The 16104-nt window shown below is 33.4% G+C and overlaps 1 protein-coding gene across 2 annotated transcripts in view; it reads left to right on the top strand.

Moving 5' to 3' along the window:
* The window catches only part of LOC145259302 (glycine receptor subunit alpha-2-like), a 512859-nt gene extending 497739 nt beyond the window's left edge, over positions 1-15120 (top strand). For both annotated transcript variants that reach the window (XM_080117187.1, XM_080117186.1), the window contains 3 exons: positions 2658-3046; positions 10304-10336; positions 14656-15120. In XM_080117187.1, the coding sequence (XP_079973313.1) occupies positions 2658-3046; positions 10304-10336; positions 14656-14838 (605 nt within the window). In that variant the 3' untranslated portion in view covers positions 14839-15120. The remainder of the gene's footprint in view (positions 1-2657; positions 3047-10303; positions 10337-14655) is intronic.
* The last annotated feature ends 984 nt before the right edge of the window (positions 15121-16104 follow it).

Here is a 16104-nt window from a genome sequence, read left to right as displayed (position 1 = left end):
CCAACTCTTCCTCTGACCTTCCTCAGGTGATTAATCGCGATTGTTGAACAAAAATTGTTTACAGGAAATTTTTCCAGCCATGTCTCATAAAAATGAATGAAAATTTTCACAGTATTATTCATATATTTTGGAAAAAAATTAATTTTTCCAATGATAAATCATTATACGTATAAACTGTTAAGGCTCTACGGTGAGTTTACGATATTATTTTTAATATAATCAGTTGTTTGAAATTAATGAAATTTCATTAACATGTTTAGTGTGAAGGAAATGTTTCAAGTTTATTGTTTCTGTCGGGAATTGTTTTCTAAAATAAGATGTTAAAAATAACGTTTATCCTTGCTCCAATAGGGCAAGAAACACAAATATATTTCCATAAAAAAGTGTAAATTTTTGCACCAACAAATTTTATAACACATACAACATTCATTAATTAATCAGCTTTTGGTATTTATAATACGGACCGTGCTGGAATTTTTATAAACTCGAAAAATTTTTAACTAAATTATTCAGTAGATGTTTCTGTTCTTTTGAATTAAAAAGGGTATTTCTGCAAAACTAGTCTTACGTTTTGTTTTTAAATGGTTTTCATTCTTGGGGTTGTTGTTTTTTCACCGTGGTTTTGTATGTGTTAAAAAAGAAAACAAAAACAACTCCAAGAATACGAAACCAGCTATGGAGCCAGTAAGTGTTCTATTTTATTGACGAAAGTCGAAGGCTACATCGACTGAAACGTTGCACAAATAAATCTCAAGATAAGAACAATAGCCCGATCCAAACAAGTAATACTAAATATTTATTTTTAGAATGAATGTAATTCTTTTTCTAAAGTTCAGATAGGATTTTCCGGGTTAATTAATCTCGTGGGCTTTCTATGTGAAAGCGATGAAACGGAGAATATGTCTCTAATTTCATATAAAAAAAAGACTGAAAATTTTTTGTATTTCTTTCTAATCAAATCTGTCTTGACGTCAGTACCTTAAATCTATCGCTTTTTCTCCTTCTCATGAATTCTGTTCTGTCATAATGTACCTATCAAGATTCTGCTCGTGGCTTTCACTCGTAGACGTGCCACTTATCTTTATTATTCTTAGAGATGGCTTTGCATACCAGTTTACATATCAGATATATTGTTCATTCTGCTTTTCGTAAACTTAGCCCTCTTTAACGCTATAAACACTTTCTCGCGTCTGAGAAACACACACATTGTAAAACTGTGTCAAACTAGGAAAAGAAAGAAAGCATCGTCCGTCGTTCCAGCAATGTACTCCAACAATCCACACTCTTGCACAATTTGTGGACTTCTTTATAGATCATTAGCTGGATTGAAATGTCATCTGCAACTCACACACAGGTTTAAATAGATGAAGTTGTAAGAACCTCCTACGTCGAAATCGACAGGAGAGCCTACGACCTTCTTCGCGTGCATCCTACTGAATTCGAAAGTCAAACGGACAAACAGAGCTGTCTTCTTTATACCAGACACTTGTAGCAGACAGTTTTTAAAACAAAGTAGCCAATTGTTCTGAATATATAATAAAGTTATATATAACATTTATTCCTCAGTTTTCATCCGCTATATATATATATATATATATATATATATATATATATATATATATGCCGTATACTTCGGCGTATAAGACGACCCATAAAGTTAAAAAAAAATCTTTAAAAACCAATATTTCATAAGATACCGATGTTGCAATCTCTAATCTAGGCTAAACAAACATGATTTCGTGATTTAGTAGTCCTCTTATACTACTAATATACTACTGATATATGATAAATTTATTAAATTTTGCTCACATTTTGCACCTTATCTGACGGTCACCTTATACGGCGAAATATACGGCATATATACTTAGGTACAAGGAAAAATTTAAAAGCAATCTCTTAGCTGTTGAAATAATCCTTGATACCCCCGAAGACTCTATGATTGATCGTAATGAGTGGAGATGTACATGCTTCGCTGGCAACTTATGAAAAATGACGGCTCAAACATTGTAAAACTGCGTCAATCTAGGGAAAGAAAGAAAGTATCGTGCCGCCACGCAAGCCATATACTCCTGTAATGTTATGACCCTTTTAGGCTGTGATCATAGCGTAGTATCTGTGTTAACTGTGGCAAGCGGGGTCAAGGGTCAAAACATTATTATTATTATTATTATTATTATTATTATTATTATTAATTGATTTGAGCGACGGATGGTCGCTGGATCAGTTATTATGATTAGAAGAATAAACAATTAAATTGGAGAAGAGATGATTGACGTGTGAATCGCAAAAGGAATGTGAAAATAGAAATAGATGTAAACATTATTTTGGGGTTTGAATAAACAAATAACTAGATGTGGACATTAGGTTTGTCGGAGACACGTAATGAGGTGACGTAAGGAAACACGTGATGTAGTTAGATAACACATGACACGTTTTAATATATTTCTCTGTTTATATAATCTTCTACAATATACAACACTCCAACAATCCACACTTTTGCACAATTTGTCGACTTCTTTGTAGATTATTGGATGGATTATAATGCCATCTGCAATTCACACACATGATTAAATAGACGAAGTTGCAAAAACCTCTGGGGAGTTTATGGTATTATAATAAATTAATGTATAAATTAATGTCTTTGTATTTCATTCCAGAAAATAATTTCACCTGCATATCGACGAGCTTTCATCTTCAACGGAAATATGCGTACTACATGCTGCACGCGTATCTTCCAAGCACGCTCATCGTTGTGATATCCTGGTTATCATTCTGGTTGCCGACGGAATCCACCGCTGCCCGCATCTCACTAAGCAGTCTTACCATCTTGACAATGATCACCCAAAGACAAAGTAACAGTGGCAACTTGCCGCCCGTCTCCTACATCAAAGCGATCGACATCTGGACGGTGGCTTGTCTGCTATTTGTGTTCGCTGCTTTTGTCGAGTATACGCTAGTGTGCTTCTTTTCGAGACAGGATTGCCACACGCTCACTATCTCTCTGACTGGAGCAAAGGAGAGTATATTCGCAACCGTATCAAGTCAAGTGAGTTGCCAACACTTCCTTTATTGTCTTTATTTATGCTTTATTAATTTATCTGGTACTCTTGTAAACATTGACCCGGATCCTCGGGATTTTCCATCAATTATGGCTCGGACTCGACCGGCAATTACCGGATTAAGCCGAGCTTTGTTCAAATGTTGAAGCACTAAATCGAAAATTTTTTTAATTTTTTTTGTATAAAAAATATAATTTTTTGAATTATTTTTATGGGATATGGGAGATATTTATATTATATTTATTATATATTTATAATTATTTTTTATGGATATGGGAGATATTTATTCTGGATATGTTTTTTTAACATTTGTTGACAAAACATAACTTGCGGATTTTCCGGAAGAAACAACTTTTCTGTATTTTCACTTAATAATTTACATAATAATAGTAATCTTTTCTCATAAAAAAAATCAACGTTTTTTTAAAAGAAAAAAAAAAACGTTTACTACTATTTTTGTTTAAATTAATGTAAGTTTTCTTGCAAAAAAACTGTACTTTTGCCTAACAATCTACGGTTAAAACAATTTATTTTTTCTTGAAAACAAAACAATGCAAAAAATAATACAACTGAATAAAAAATCCAAAATGAAAGTTTTCTTAAAAAAAAAATATCTACACTTTTTTTTATTTCTTTTTTTTTTTATTACATTTTCACCCCAAACAAGGCAAATTGCCACTTTGGTGTAGGGGGCTACTATCAGGGGCAACAACTACTGGGGTACTATGTAGGGATTTGGGCAGCAAGGTGTCGGTTCACGTTACACTTGAACTTCTGCACGTCAGAACTGTTGGGGAAGCAGGGACCTGGAATGGAATTCCAGAGTCTTGCGGTTCTGGGTAAGAAACTATTGGAGTAAAAAGATATTTTACATCTAGGGACCTCTACAGTGTGGGGGTGGGATCTAGTAGCCTGTCGGGTTTGTCGAGGGTGCTCACGTCGTGGGGGCACAAGTGATTGCAGTTCGTCAGAGCATTCACCACTAAAATACTTGTAGAAAAGGCAGAGGGATGCAACATTTCGTCGATGGGACAGAGGCTGAAGCTTAGATGCCAGTTCAGGGCCTATCAGGTTTGCGACTCTCTTTTGAACCTTGTCAAGGAGCGAGAGACTAGTAGCAGATGAACCAGCCCAGATGTGGCAGCAATACTCCACACATGGGCGAAGCTCAGTTGGTAGAGCATCAGACTTTTAAGAACAATTTAAAAAAAAAACACTCATGAGCAAAAAGAAACCAATGGATAGTATTAATAAAACATTAATTATAACATCGTATGATATTTAGTTTAAGTTTCACTTTTTTTAAATAGAGATACGAAAATAGATTAAAAAATACTTTGCAAAGATGCGATAGAGGTAAAATAGTTTCGCTTGTCTTCTTTCCCTTGTAAGGGAAATGTTTTCCATAATGTTTTATTGATAAAGTGTTTTTATTCAATAAGTCTGAAGAAAGGCTGTTCTTGTGAAAATTTTCAAACGACATAATGTTTGAATTTGGCCGAATGGTCTTGAAACAATTGTAACTAACGATGAAATACACCTTTTGTTGCTATCAACCCATTCTTTGCAGTCTTGGTTTTTGTTAAAACAGTATATGAATGCTCAATTATGAGATATGATAATTTTGTAGCTTTCAATTTAAGTCATCACTTTTTGGCTTAAAATTTATTGGCATATAAACGAATACTGAATTATATAAACCCAGTAAAATTCGGAATACTACAAATAATACTATATATACATATATATAAACACACACACACACACACACACACATATATATATATATACATATATCTGAGAAATAAATGAATCATAGTCGAATATTAAAATAAAAATAAATAAATAGATCAGTCGATTAAAAAATCACGAAGTGTAATATAACCAGAGGAAAAAAAAAGTAAACAGAGTTCGAAATGTAATAAAATAAAGAAGTCGATTCAGAGAAAAACAAAATCACGAAACGAAACCCAAAGCGCTTTTCGTACAGACTGACTTTGTCAAGGATTTTACGTCTTTAAAGAGGAATATAATTTTTTTCTTTGTAGTATTGTTGTAATAAAAAAGGGAAGAATATATATATATATATATATATATATATATATATATATATATATATATATTCCACTCTTCTCAAAAAAGGGAAGAATTCCACTCTTCTCACACCCCTCCCTTGACATCATTCACTCTTTCATCCCATCATAACGAACATTTCTGTAAAAGTCTGAGAAAGCTACAGACGCCCCCCCCCCCAAAAAAAATGGCCGGGTAGCTGAAACAATAATGTAACTTAACAGAAAAATACGGTAATGAAAAATAAAACGCATATTTGCTCTACAACAGTATTCAGCACTTTCTTCAGTCTTTATTAATTACCATTTTCACTATATATAGTAGAATCATTCGACTGGTATTAATCGTGACACCCTGCACTGAAGATTCCCGAAAGGATGAAACACTACTGTCTGTAGGTATTTAATAATCATTATAGTAAAAAAAATAATTATATATATATATATGTATATATATATATATATATATATATATATATAAGAATTCATATGTAGTTTACACAGCTCTATTTAAGTTAACCTACAAAATGCATAATTTATTTACAAACAATAAATAGTAGCTTAAAACTACTAAGCTATCAGCAACTTTATACATACTATTTATTTAGAACAGTTGTTCTCAACCTTTGTTTACTCGTGGACCTCTTTCCCCTTCTTTTTATCTTGGTGGACCCCTTCATAACTATTGATCATAAGACAATCTTCTATTTTTTCATCAATCTAAATTTTGAGGTTTTAGGAATCAAAGAAATATTATATAATTAAGCTTTATTTTTTTAAATGAAAACTAATTTAATGCAAATAAAGTATTCTACAACAACTATGATAATAATGATTAGTTTTGTTATGTTTTGCCTGTGCACCAGAAATATTTCATGGACTCCCAGTGTCTATGTGGACCCCGGTTGAGAACCCCTGATTTAGAATATGATTTGATTTGAAAATGATTTAACTGACCACAAAAAAGAATACATATACATGCATTTGTATTGGTCTGCAAAAGCGTCATTGAAGTTAAATAATGTCTATTTAATCCAACGACAAAAATGGCTGCCAAAGTTTAAATAGCGTAACCTTGTTATAAATGGAAATTAGGTTTCGTTTTTCAGTGTTCGCTTTTTTTGTTGTTCGTTTCTATTCATAGTTTGTTTCTTTAATGATAAATTTAGTATAAATTTATATTGGATTATTAATCACGTAAAGAAACTTACGAACAACGTGTTAAATCTTTAATCAAAGCAATTTATCATTTGGACTGGAGCGACGAAAAAAATAAATAAATAAAAGGAAGCAATTCTCTCTAAAAGATTTATTGGTATTTAATGGAAAGAGCTACAGAATTAGGGGCGATATCGATTATTCGACCTCGACATAACACATTAACAACATTTATTCATTATTTAATAAAATAGTGCGCTTAATTAGTAAACAAAATTATCTACTTTCGCTGTAGAAATAAGAAAAGCAAAATAACTAAAGTATAAATAATAAACTTTTAGGTTAAAACTGGAACAATCTGCGGTAAAAATTCATGGTCTGCAATAATAAAAAAAAATACTAGCTTTTTGTATTATATACTAGCGGGGGTAGCCGGCGTTGCCCGGTTATTTGGAGGTGTGTTTAAGGGGGGGGTAAAGTAAAGAATAAACGAAGTAATAACCACGTTTAAATATAAAAATAAAAATAAAAACGATGTTAAACTTCTTTAAAAATCAGCAAAATAGAAGCAAAACAAAAAACAAAAACAGAAAAAAAAACGTAAATCTTCTTTAAAAAAACAAATTGGAAAAACTAAAAGCAAAACTCAGGGGAAAAAAATGATGGACGGATACACAAAATCAAAACACACAGCGAAAAACGAAAAAGAAATTGCATAAATAACCCTTCGATTCGGTTAACTCTATGTTGCGTTTCACCCAATAGAATTAAAATCCCATTCCAGTTTTATTAAGCAACTTCGAAGCAAAGAAAACCCAAACCGGTGTTCCTTTGTAACTGTCTCTCGTGGACAATCCCGCAACGGTGTTAAGTGGTGGCGGGGGAAGGAGGAATTTATTAGAGAGAACAGATTTTACCACTCCCATTGATCTTAACCGATTTTGGCAATGAATTTTCAGCAGATAGAATATAGGAATCTACGATTATCGAGGAAGTGGATGGGTAATAGGCCTATAACACACCTAAATTATTGTGCTGCAGTTTGTGCGTATTACATTTGCATGAAATGTTTTGATTTTTAATCCTATTAAGGTCAAAACCAGAGGGGAAAAATGAGTTCATGTTACATATATATATATATAAAATAGGGGATTATATCCATTGCCCACGTCTTCCGCATTCAAAATAATATAGTGAGGCATTATCACTCAAGTCCAAATATTTTCTATTGCTGTTTTCTTTTATAATCGTTTAATAATCGTCGATGATTAGAATAATGGAAATAGTATTCCAACGTGATAAAGAGATAAAGACGGAACAAAGTAAGTTATGTGTTCATCAACGTTTCGTCTTTATTGCGAGACTTCCTCTGGATGAAAATAAGAAAACAAAACAGCAGTATAAATATTTGAAAATATATTTTTGATGTAATGAAATTGATGACCTTGTTCCATTTCAGAAACGAAAAAGTCTTCATAAAAGAGAGGTCATAGCGTGGTGAAAGAGAGTAAAATTTTTTAATAATGTTATATAACCGTTAATATATTTTGGAAAGATATGATGCAATTCATATTTTTGGAACAAATATCTCCGTTATAATTTAAATATGAATGTGTGACTGAAATAACATGAGTGCACCTTTTTTTTTACGTAATTCACTGACTGATTATATGTATTAATTTTTTTATAGGAGGTGTTTTCTATGGTGTGAGAAAGTTAACCTAAAATCAAATTTTGATCTTTTAATAGGAATTTATTTATTAATGACGATTCATTATAGAAACCTTCACGTTGCTTAATTGTGCTGTAATTTGCGACAAGCGCTGATTTAAGAAGTTTCCGTCGCGGTTTATTTGAAATGAATTTAATTATTCTTGGTTGGTTGAAGTCAAACGTATGATTATGCTGCAATGAAGGAGAGAACAATGCATTCAGAGAATTACTATTTCTGCAGTAAACATTTACAGAGAAAAGGCTAAATAAACATTAAAGAGAGAGAAGAGATAGCAATTCTCTGAATGCATTATTCATTGTGGAATAATGACTCTTTTGAGTTGAAGATGTTGAGTGCATATCAGATGTCTGACAAGACATATAACAACACAGACAATGCAATGGACAAAACAAAGTTCTCTGGGGATGAAACATCGGCGAATAGGGAAAACATACCTGGTCCATCTTGGTCTTATTTTGACGGTCTTGGAAAATCTCATCCCAAAGGGAGCAAAATTTAATTAATTGCCTTTTTAATATCACGAAAGTAGAAAATTTCCTTTCAAGATTAAAGGCAGTATAATCTACGATGTCTATCACTCTCGTTTCTATGTTCTATTAACAACAACAGCAAGAACAATAATAACAACAACAACAACAACAACAACAACAATAATAATAATAATAATAATAATAATAATAATAATAATAATAATAATAATAGTTCTGATTTCGTTTATCAACGTCTCTCTGGAAAATGATGGGATTCATTTCCAGAGGATTTCCCTTAATCCTGGCTTACAACCCGGGAGCTTCAAAGATCAAGGGGTTTCCTAAAGATGCTAGTGATACATACAGTTGCAAAGATCTGAAGGCCGGCTAAAACATCGGGGATTTGTAGTTTGTTCAATTGTCCTTCTAGACGACTTGATACTACTCCTTGCGTACCTACTACGATCGGGATTATTTGTGTTTTAACCCCGTGTATACGCCTTATCTCCAAGGCCAATGGAGCATAATTGCTCCACTTCTCATTCTCCTTCTCTCTCACATTCCTGTCCCAAGGTACTGAGAAGTCTACAATCTGTCAGTTTTTTTAGACTTTGTCAATGACGACCAAATCAGGACGATTATGTTCCAATTGCCTGGTCGTTATGACACCATTGTCCCACCAGATACTACCCTTGAATCCAAGCCAGAAGACCAAATGTATACATTTTAGTTTCACGGACGGCCCAGAAGCAACCTAATTTAAAAATTTTTAATTAATCATTTTAACCCCAAATATGGCAATTTTCACCAAAAACCAGGCACAGTACTACTTTGAAGTAGGGTGCTACTATCGGGGACATATGTTGCAGGAATACTATGTAGGGATTTGAGCAGCAAGATATCTGTTCACATTACAACTGAACTTCTGCATGTCAGTACAGTTGAGAAAGCAGAATCCTGGAAGGGAGTTCCAAAGTCTAGCAGTGCTCAGTTGAAGGTGAAGATATAAATGTTTTTAGCCAATTTTTCGATATTTGTCGTCTGAAAGGTCGAGCTTAAAAACGATACTAATCTTGGTAAAATCTGTCGCTTCTGTCGAAAGTTTTAGGAAGACATGCAAACATACATACATACATTTATATATTAGTATCTAAAAAAATTCGACCCAAACTGATTAAAAAGCTTGCCCTATCTCTGGATACACTTTATGTCTATTTTCAAATGTTTTGACCAAAAATTGTTTGAGTAATTTGGTAGAGACAACAGATGTCAATTTTTTTAAAACTTTGACCCCTATTATTACATCCTAATATTTATTGTTTGGGGCTCAAATAAAATTATTAAGCTAGATCCATGTCCAAGGAACCTATGTCTAAAATTTCAAGTGTTTTGACTCAAAATTGTCGGAGGAGTTTGGTAATGTTCTCAAATGTCAAATCGTTGAACTTTGACTTTTTAACAGCCAAATTTCTGACCGAACACGGATTACAAAGATTTTCCCAAATCTCAGTACCCTGTATATCAAATTTCGAGTCTGTAGACTAAAAATTGACAGAGATATTGCGTAGGGAAATGTACACACACATACACACAAACAAACAGATACACAGATACACAGATACGTTCACGTTCACATTTATGTATATATATATATATATATATATATATATATATATATATATATATATATAGATAGATAGATAGATAGATAGAACCTCACGATCGAATAATTTATAATCTGGAAACCGTAACACACGTACGTATGTATGTTAAATGTACTAACGTGTTAATGTATAATTTTTTTTTCAGGATGAAAAGGACACAGACATGAATGTTAACTCGGTAAGTAATCTATACAATTATTGATATAGAACCACACATGAAACTCTAGTCTGCTTCGAAGTAATCTCCTTTAGCTGCAATGCACTTGTTGTACCGTTCCAAAAATTTATAGAAGGACTGATGGAAAGTCGTCTTGTGTGAGCGTGTCGATGATTCTCATCATAGTCTCTTTCATAAGGTCTGGACTATAGGAACTGTTTTGATACCCACCTTGGTCAAAGAGTCTGTGACAAGGATAGAGTTGTGGATGACATGCTCAGGACCAACTTCACGCATATTTTCCGCATCTTCAGTTCCTAGAAATTTTTTATTATCCAATTTTCACCCCAAACTACTTTGAAGTAGGGGGCTACTATCGTGGACATAAGTTGCAGGGGTATTATGCAGGGAGATGAGCAGCAAGATGTTTGTTCACATTACACTTGAACTTCTGCATGTCAGTACAATTGGGAAAACAGAATCCCCGAAGGGAATTCCAAAGTCTAACTGTTCTAGGGGAAGAAACAACTGGAGTAGAATGCTTTCTTACAACTAGAGATCTCTACTCTGAAGGGGTGGGATTTAGCTGCTCGTCTGGTTTGTCGGGGGTATTAATGTCGAGGGTTATAAGTGCTTGTAGTTCGTCAGAGCATTCATTATTAAAATACTTGTAGAACAGGTAGAGGGATACAACATTTCGTCAATGGGACAGAGGCTGAAGCTTAGGTGACATTTCAGAACCTATCAGGTTGGCGACTCTCTTTTTAACTTTGTTCAGTAGTGAGAGACTAGTAGCAGATGCACCAACCCAAATGTGACAACAGTACTTCATAAATGGACGGATGGTGGTCTTATAGAGGTACAGGATACTTTGAGGCGTAAGTAGCTTTCTAGCACAGTGGAGAGAGCCCACCTTATTCGCAGCAGCCTTGGTAATGCTCTTAATGTATTTATTCCAGTTCATATTCCCTGCAAACGTTAGGCCGAGGAGTTTAAAGGAAGTACTTTCGGGTTGTATACTTATTATCTCTACAGAAATACAACGGTCCTTATACATGAAATTCATTATTTGACCAATAAATTCTGGGGTTCTGACTTCTTTACTCCTTCCACACCTCTCATACCCTATATACCAAATTTCAAGTCTGTAGATAAAAATCTTTTGGAGTATATAGGTCGAGAATATATATATATATATATATATATATATATATATTATCTTGGAAGTTTTTTTAACCTTTAAAACTATATAAAGAACCTTATTTAATTTTTATATTTTTTATCGTTCCTTAGAAATCTATTTAATCATCTGCACTCATCTCATTGCATCAACTAGCTCTCTCTAATTCACTAATAGTCCTAATGTAAATTTTAGGGATCATCAGTTGTGTATCATGAAACACTGTTTCGGGGATTTAAAAACAAAATAGTATATTAAATTATAGCTCCTCAGCAATGTTGATCAAACACCACATCCTTAATCACAAGAACGAAAAAATGTTACTGATATTAGATCCAATTTCCTACTCTTGATTACTTTGGCTAGAAGTATATATATATATATATATATATATATATATATATATATATATATATATATATATATATATAGTTCGTTCTCTCCAATTCTCTCTCCTCTGATCTTGAGCGCGTGGTACAGTGGGGGAAGAAGTGGCTGGTCACCTTTAATGCATCCAAAACCAAGCTTCTATCTTTACATCATCAACGCTCTGATCCCAATCTGGCATCAATTGAAATGGATAGTTCTCATCTTGGAGAGGCGGCATGTTTTGACAAGCTTCTGGGTTTGACCTTTAATCCGGATCTGAAATGGAACACGGACATCAGGTATGTTGCCAAGGACGCTGGTAAAATGGTGGGATCCTTCTACCGCTCCAGAAGATATCTCACTACTGATGCAATTCTCTATCTGTATAAAAGCCAAGTACGTCCAAGGTTGGGGTACTGCTGCCACATCTGGGCAGGAGCTGCTAAAAATAGCCTATCCTGCCTTGACAGAGTACAAAATAGACTTCGTGGTTTAGTGGGGAATGCCCCTTTCTCTTCCCTGCAGCCTCTCTCCCACAGAAGAGACGTTGCGAGCCTGTCTTTGTTTTATCGTTATATCCATGGCAGGTACTCGTCTGAGCTCCAATCTCTCGTCCCCCCCTCGCCAATCTTTCACGAGAAACACCCGTCTGGCTGAAACTACTGTCAATAATATTCCCCACTCTTTATCTGTGCTTAAATCCAAACGCAGATTCCATGAGCAAAGCTTCTTTCTTAGAACTGCACGCCAGTGGGACTCTCTGCCGCTTGCCTGTTTCCCACCTGACTACAACTTGGATGTCTTCAAGTCCAACCTAAACAAAGTCCTGACAAACCGCCCCTTTAAGTAAGACACTCCATCAAATCTCCAATACTAATGATTACTACAATATTATTTCATTGATTACTGTACACGCAATAACCCTTATCTCTGAGTGGCCTTCGGTCTTTGATAAGTAGTGACCGCCATGTATATATATATATATATATATATATATATATATATATATATATATACAGGGGCCCGACAATATTTTCCGGACACTTTAGTATTCGACTTTCCGAGTACCACAGAGTGACGAAATTCCTTCAATAGAATAGCATAAACATATAAAGACAATACCTGCAAATATAAATGGAAGAAAATCGATTCGGTAAGAAAAAATATTTAATTTTCATCATTTTTTAAAAAAACACACGCGACATTATTTTTCGGACATCGTTGAAAAACTGTTACTATTCTGTAATATTACCTTTCTTCTCAATAACTTTTATCAACCTCTCTTTATGATGATCAAACATATGCAAAATAACATCTCTACGTGTTTCTATTAGTTGTTTTTTGGCATCTAGTATTCGTTCCCATAGTTGAGCCTCTTTTCGTTATTTCAGGTCCATCATAGACTAGTTGCGCAAGCATTTCCCAAACATTTTCTATTAAATTTAGATCTGGCTTTTTGCAGGCCATTCCAAAGTAGTCATATTCACTTTAGCCATCCATTCTTTCATGAGTTTTGACACATGGATGCTACAATTGTCTTGCTGTAGAACAAAATCATTCCCGATCTTTCTTCTTATCCTTGGTAGGGCTTTATCGTCCAGCAACTATTTGTAGCTTTCACTGTTCTGTCGTCCTTTCAGCCACTCCAACCATATATTTCCATTAGCAAAGATCATGCCCCAAACCATAACTCTTCCTCCTCCTGCTTCTCCTACAATCTGGCGTGTGTTCAGTACAACAGGCTCAGCAAGTACACCATCTATCGGGCCCATCAATCTGGAAACGCTTCTCATCAGTAAATATAATCTTCTTAAAGTCAACGTGCTTTGTTAACCACCTTTTAGCATATTCCAGTCTTGCTGTTTGTGCTTCTTTGTTAATGTAATTTTTTCTTAGTCATTGCATACTTCAAACCAATCCTATGCAGCGTTCTTTGTACTGTTCGGGCATTTACATCCAATCCACATTTCTCCTTCACTTTTCTTACCGTAACTTTTTCTCCAGATGTCAAAAGCCGTGTCACAGTCCTATTCATTCTCCTTTCAGTCCTCTTTCCAACTGATCTTTTCCGTCCTCTCTTCTTTTTCCGCTCGGAGTTTGTCTTCTACATGTATTCGACCGTTGATTTAACAGCTTCAAATCTAGGGTGATCCTTTTGATGCTGAGGACATCTTCCCGCTTTTTCCGTGCCAACCAAACGACTTCTTTTGAATGCAACTTAATTGTTTTGCCAGTAGAATAGAACAGGTAATTGATTTTAATGATGACAGCTAAGTGTACAAGAAGAAAATTTGCAGACAGTAACATATCTATGAACACAGCTCTTAATAAAATAGGATTTTTTGTTATGTCCGAAAAATAGGGCCGCAAAAATCGCAAAAAACTAAAATTATCAAAGCCAAACTAAGAAAATGATTACACTAGTAGTGGATTTTCACTCCTTAACTACGTACTTACAATCTCAAAAGTTTTTGGCACTAGTAACCACCTTGAAGTACTTTTTTCAAAGCGTCCGAAAAAATATTTTCGGGCCCCTGTATATATTAACATGTATTATTTTAGTCAAGAAATTATATATCTACTATTATTCCTTAGCTAAAATAGTACATGTTGATGTGGTTCTTGGTTATGTTCAAAGACGCTCCAAAATGGGATCTAACAAAGCCAGGCAGAATGCCACAGTTTCGTATCTCGTTATTCTTGTTTTATGTGTCTGTATTATTTGATTGATATTTTATCGATAAGGAATCTTGAAATTTGCTTTTTTATCCTGTTTCTTTTTTATTTATAGGAGGAAGGAGGGGACAGTAACCCGTTAGGACCTCCGGAAGCAGATAACGTCACGCTTGACGTCACAGTACCTAACCCCAGAGCGAAACTCCGGGCCAAACGAGTTGATGTAATTTCTCGCATTTTGTTCCCAGCAGGATTTGCAATGTTCCTCATACCGTACTGGTCGTTTTACCTCCGCTAGATGCCGCCACCAACAGTAATATTTTTTTTTGTTTTGAAAAGACTCCCCCGACCCCCCCCAAAAAAAAACAAAGAAAGGAACAACGCGAATATATTCATGACTTCTGAAATCCTTCACCGTTTCCAGCAGATTTTTTTTTAAACAATCACAAAACACAAGCACCCAACGCCGTTAAAACAACCAACATATTGTTTTACAAAAAATCGAAACAAAATTGCAAACAAAATATCCGCCAATAACCGATAACAACAGCAACAACAATTATAATAACAATAATCAAAACAATAATAATAATAACAATAATGACATCACTAATAATAATAAAAATAATAAAAATAACAACATCAATAATAATAACAATAATAAGAAAAACAATAAAAAATAATAATATGAATGGCAACATCAATAATAATAATAATAATAATAATAATAATAATAATAAATCATAAATAATAACTCATAATAATCAAACTGAGAGGGGAGATTGCTAGATCGTTGAATAAGAAAACTTCCACCGTGCCAATAATCATGGGTGCGCTTGGCTCAATTTCTGATGATCTTATGAAACAGGTGAACTTCTTGGGAATCAGATACATCACCGTACTCCAGAAGTCAGTTCTGCTTGACTTAGCAAATATTCTACACTAGGTGCTTTCCATCTAATTAACTCTTTGACTATCCTTACTAGTTTTGGTATAAGAGCCCGAGAAAAAAAAACCGGTGTAAAATGTCACAATACTGTGAAGTTAACGGATTAATAATAATAATAATAATAATAATAATAATAATAATAATAATAATAATACGAAGAAGAAATAAAGAAGAGACAACAATATAAAAATAATCAAATAATTATAATATTAAAAATAAAAACAATATTAATAACAATAATAACATTAATAATAACAATAAGAAGAAGAAAAAGAAGAAGAAAAACAACAACAACAACAACAAAAATAACATAAATAATAATAACAACAACAACAATAATAATAATTGTAATAAGAATAAATAGTAATATTAATAATAATAATAACAACAATAATATTAACATTAATAATAATATTAATAATAATAACAAAGACAATAATTATAACAATAATAATAACAATAATAATGATAACAATAATAATAACAAGGACAATAATAATGAGAAACAATAATAACAATAACAATAATATTAATAACAATAATAAAAATATTAACAATAATAGTAACAAACAATAAAAATAAACAATATAATAACAGTAATAACAACAACAACAA

Source organism: Euprymna scolopes, chromosome 34, assembly GCF_053919585.1.
Source record: "Euprymna scolopes isolate OS-2025 chromosome 34, ASM5391958v1, whole genome shotgun sequence".
NCBI classification, from domain to species: Eukaryota; Metazoa; Mollusca; class Cephalopoda; order Sepiida; family Sepiolidae; genus Euprymna; species Euprymna scolopes.
The sequence above is the reverse complement of the archived record's forward strand: the minus strand, read 5'-3'. Positions and strand labels throughout refer to the sequence as shown.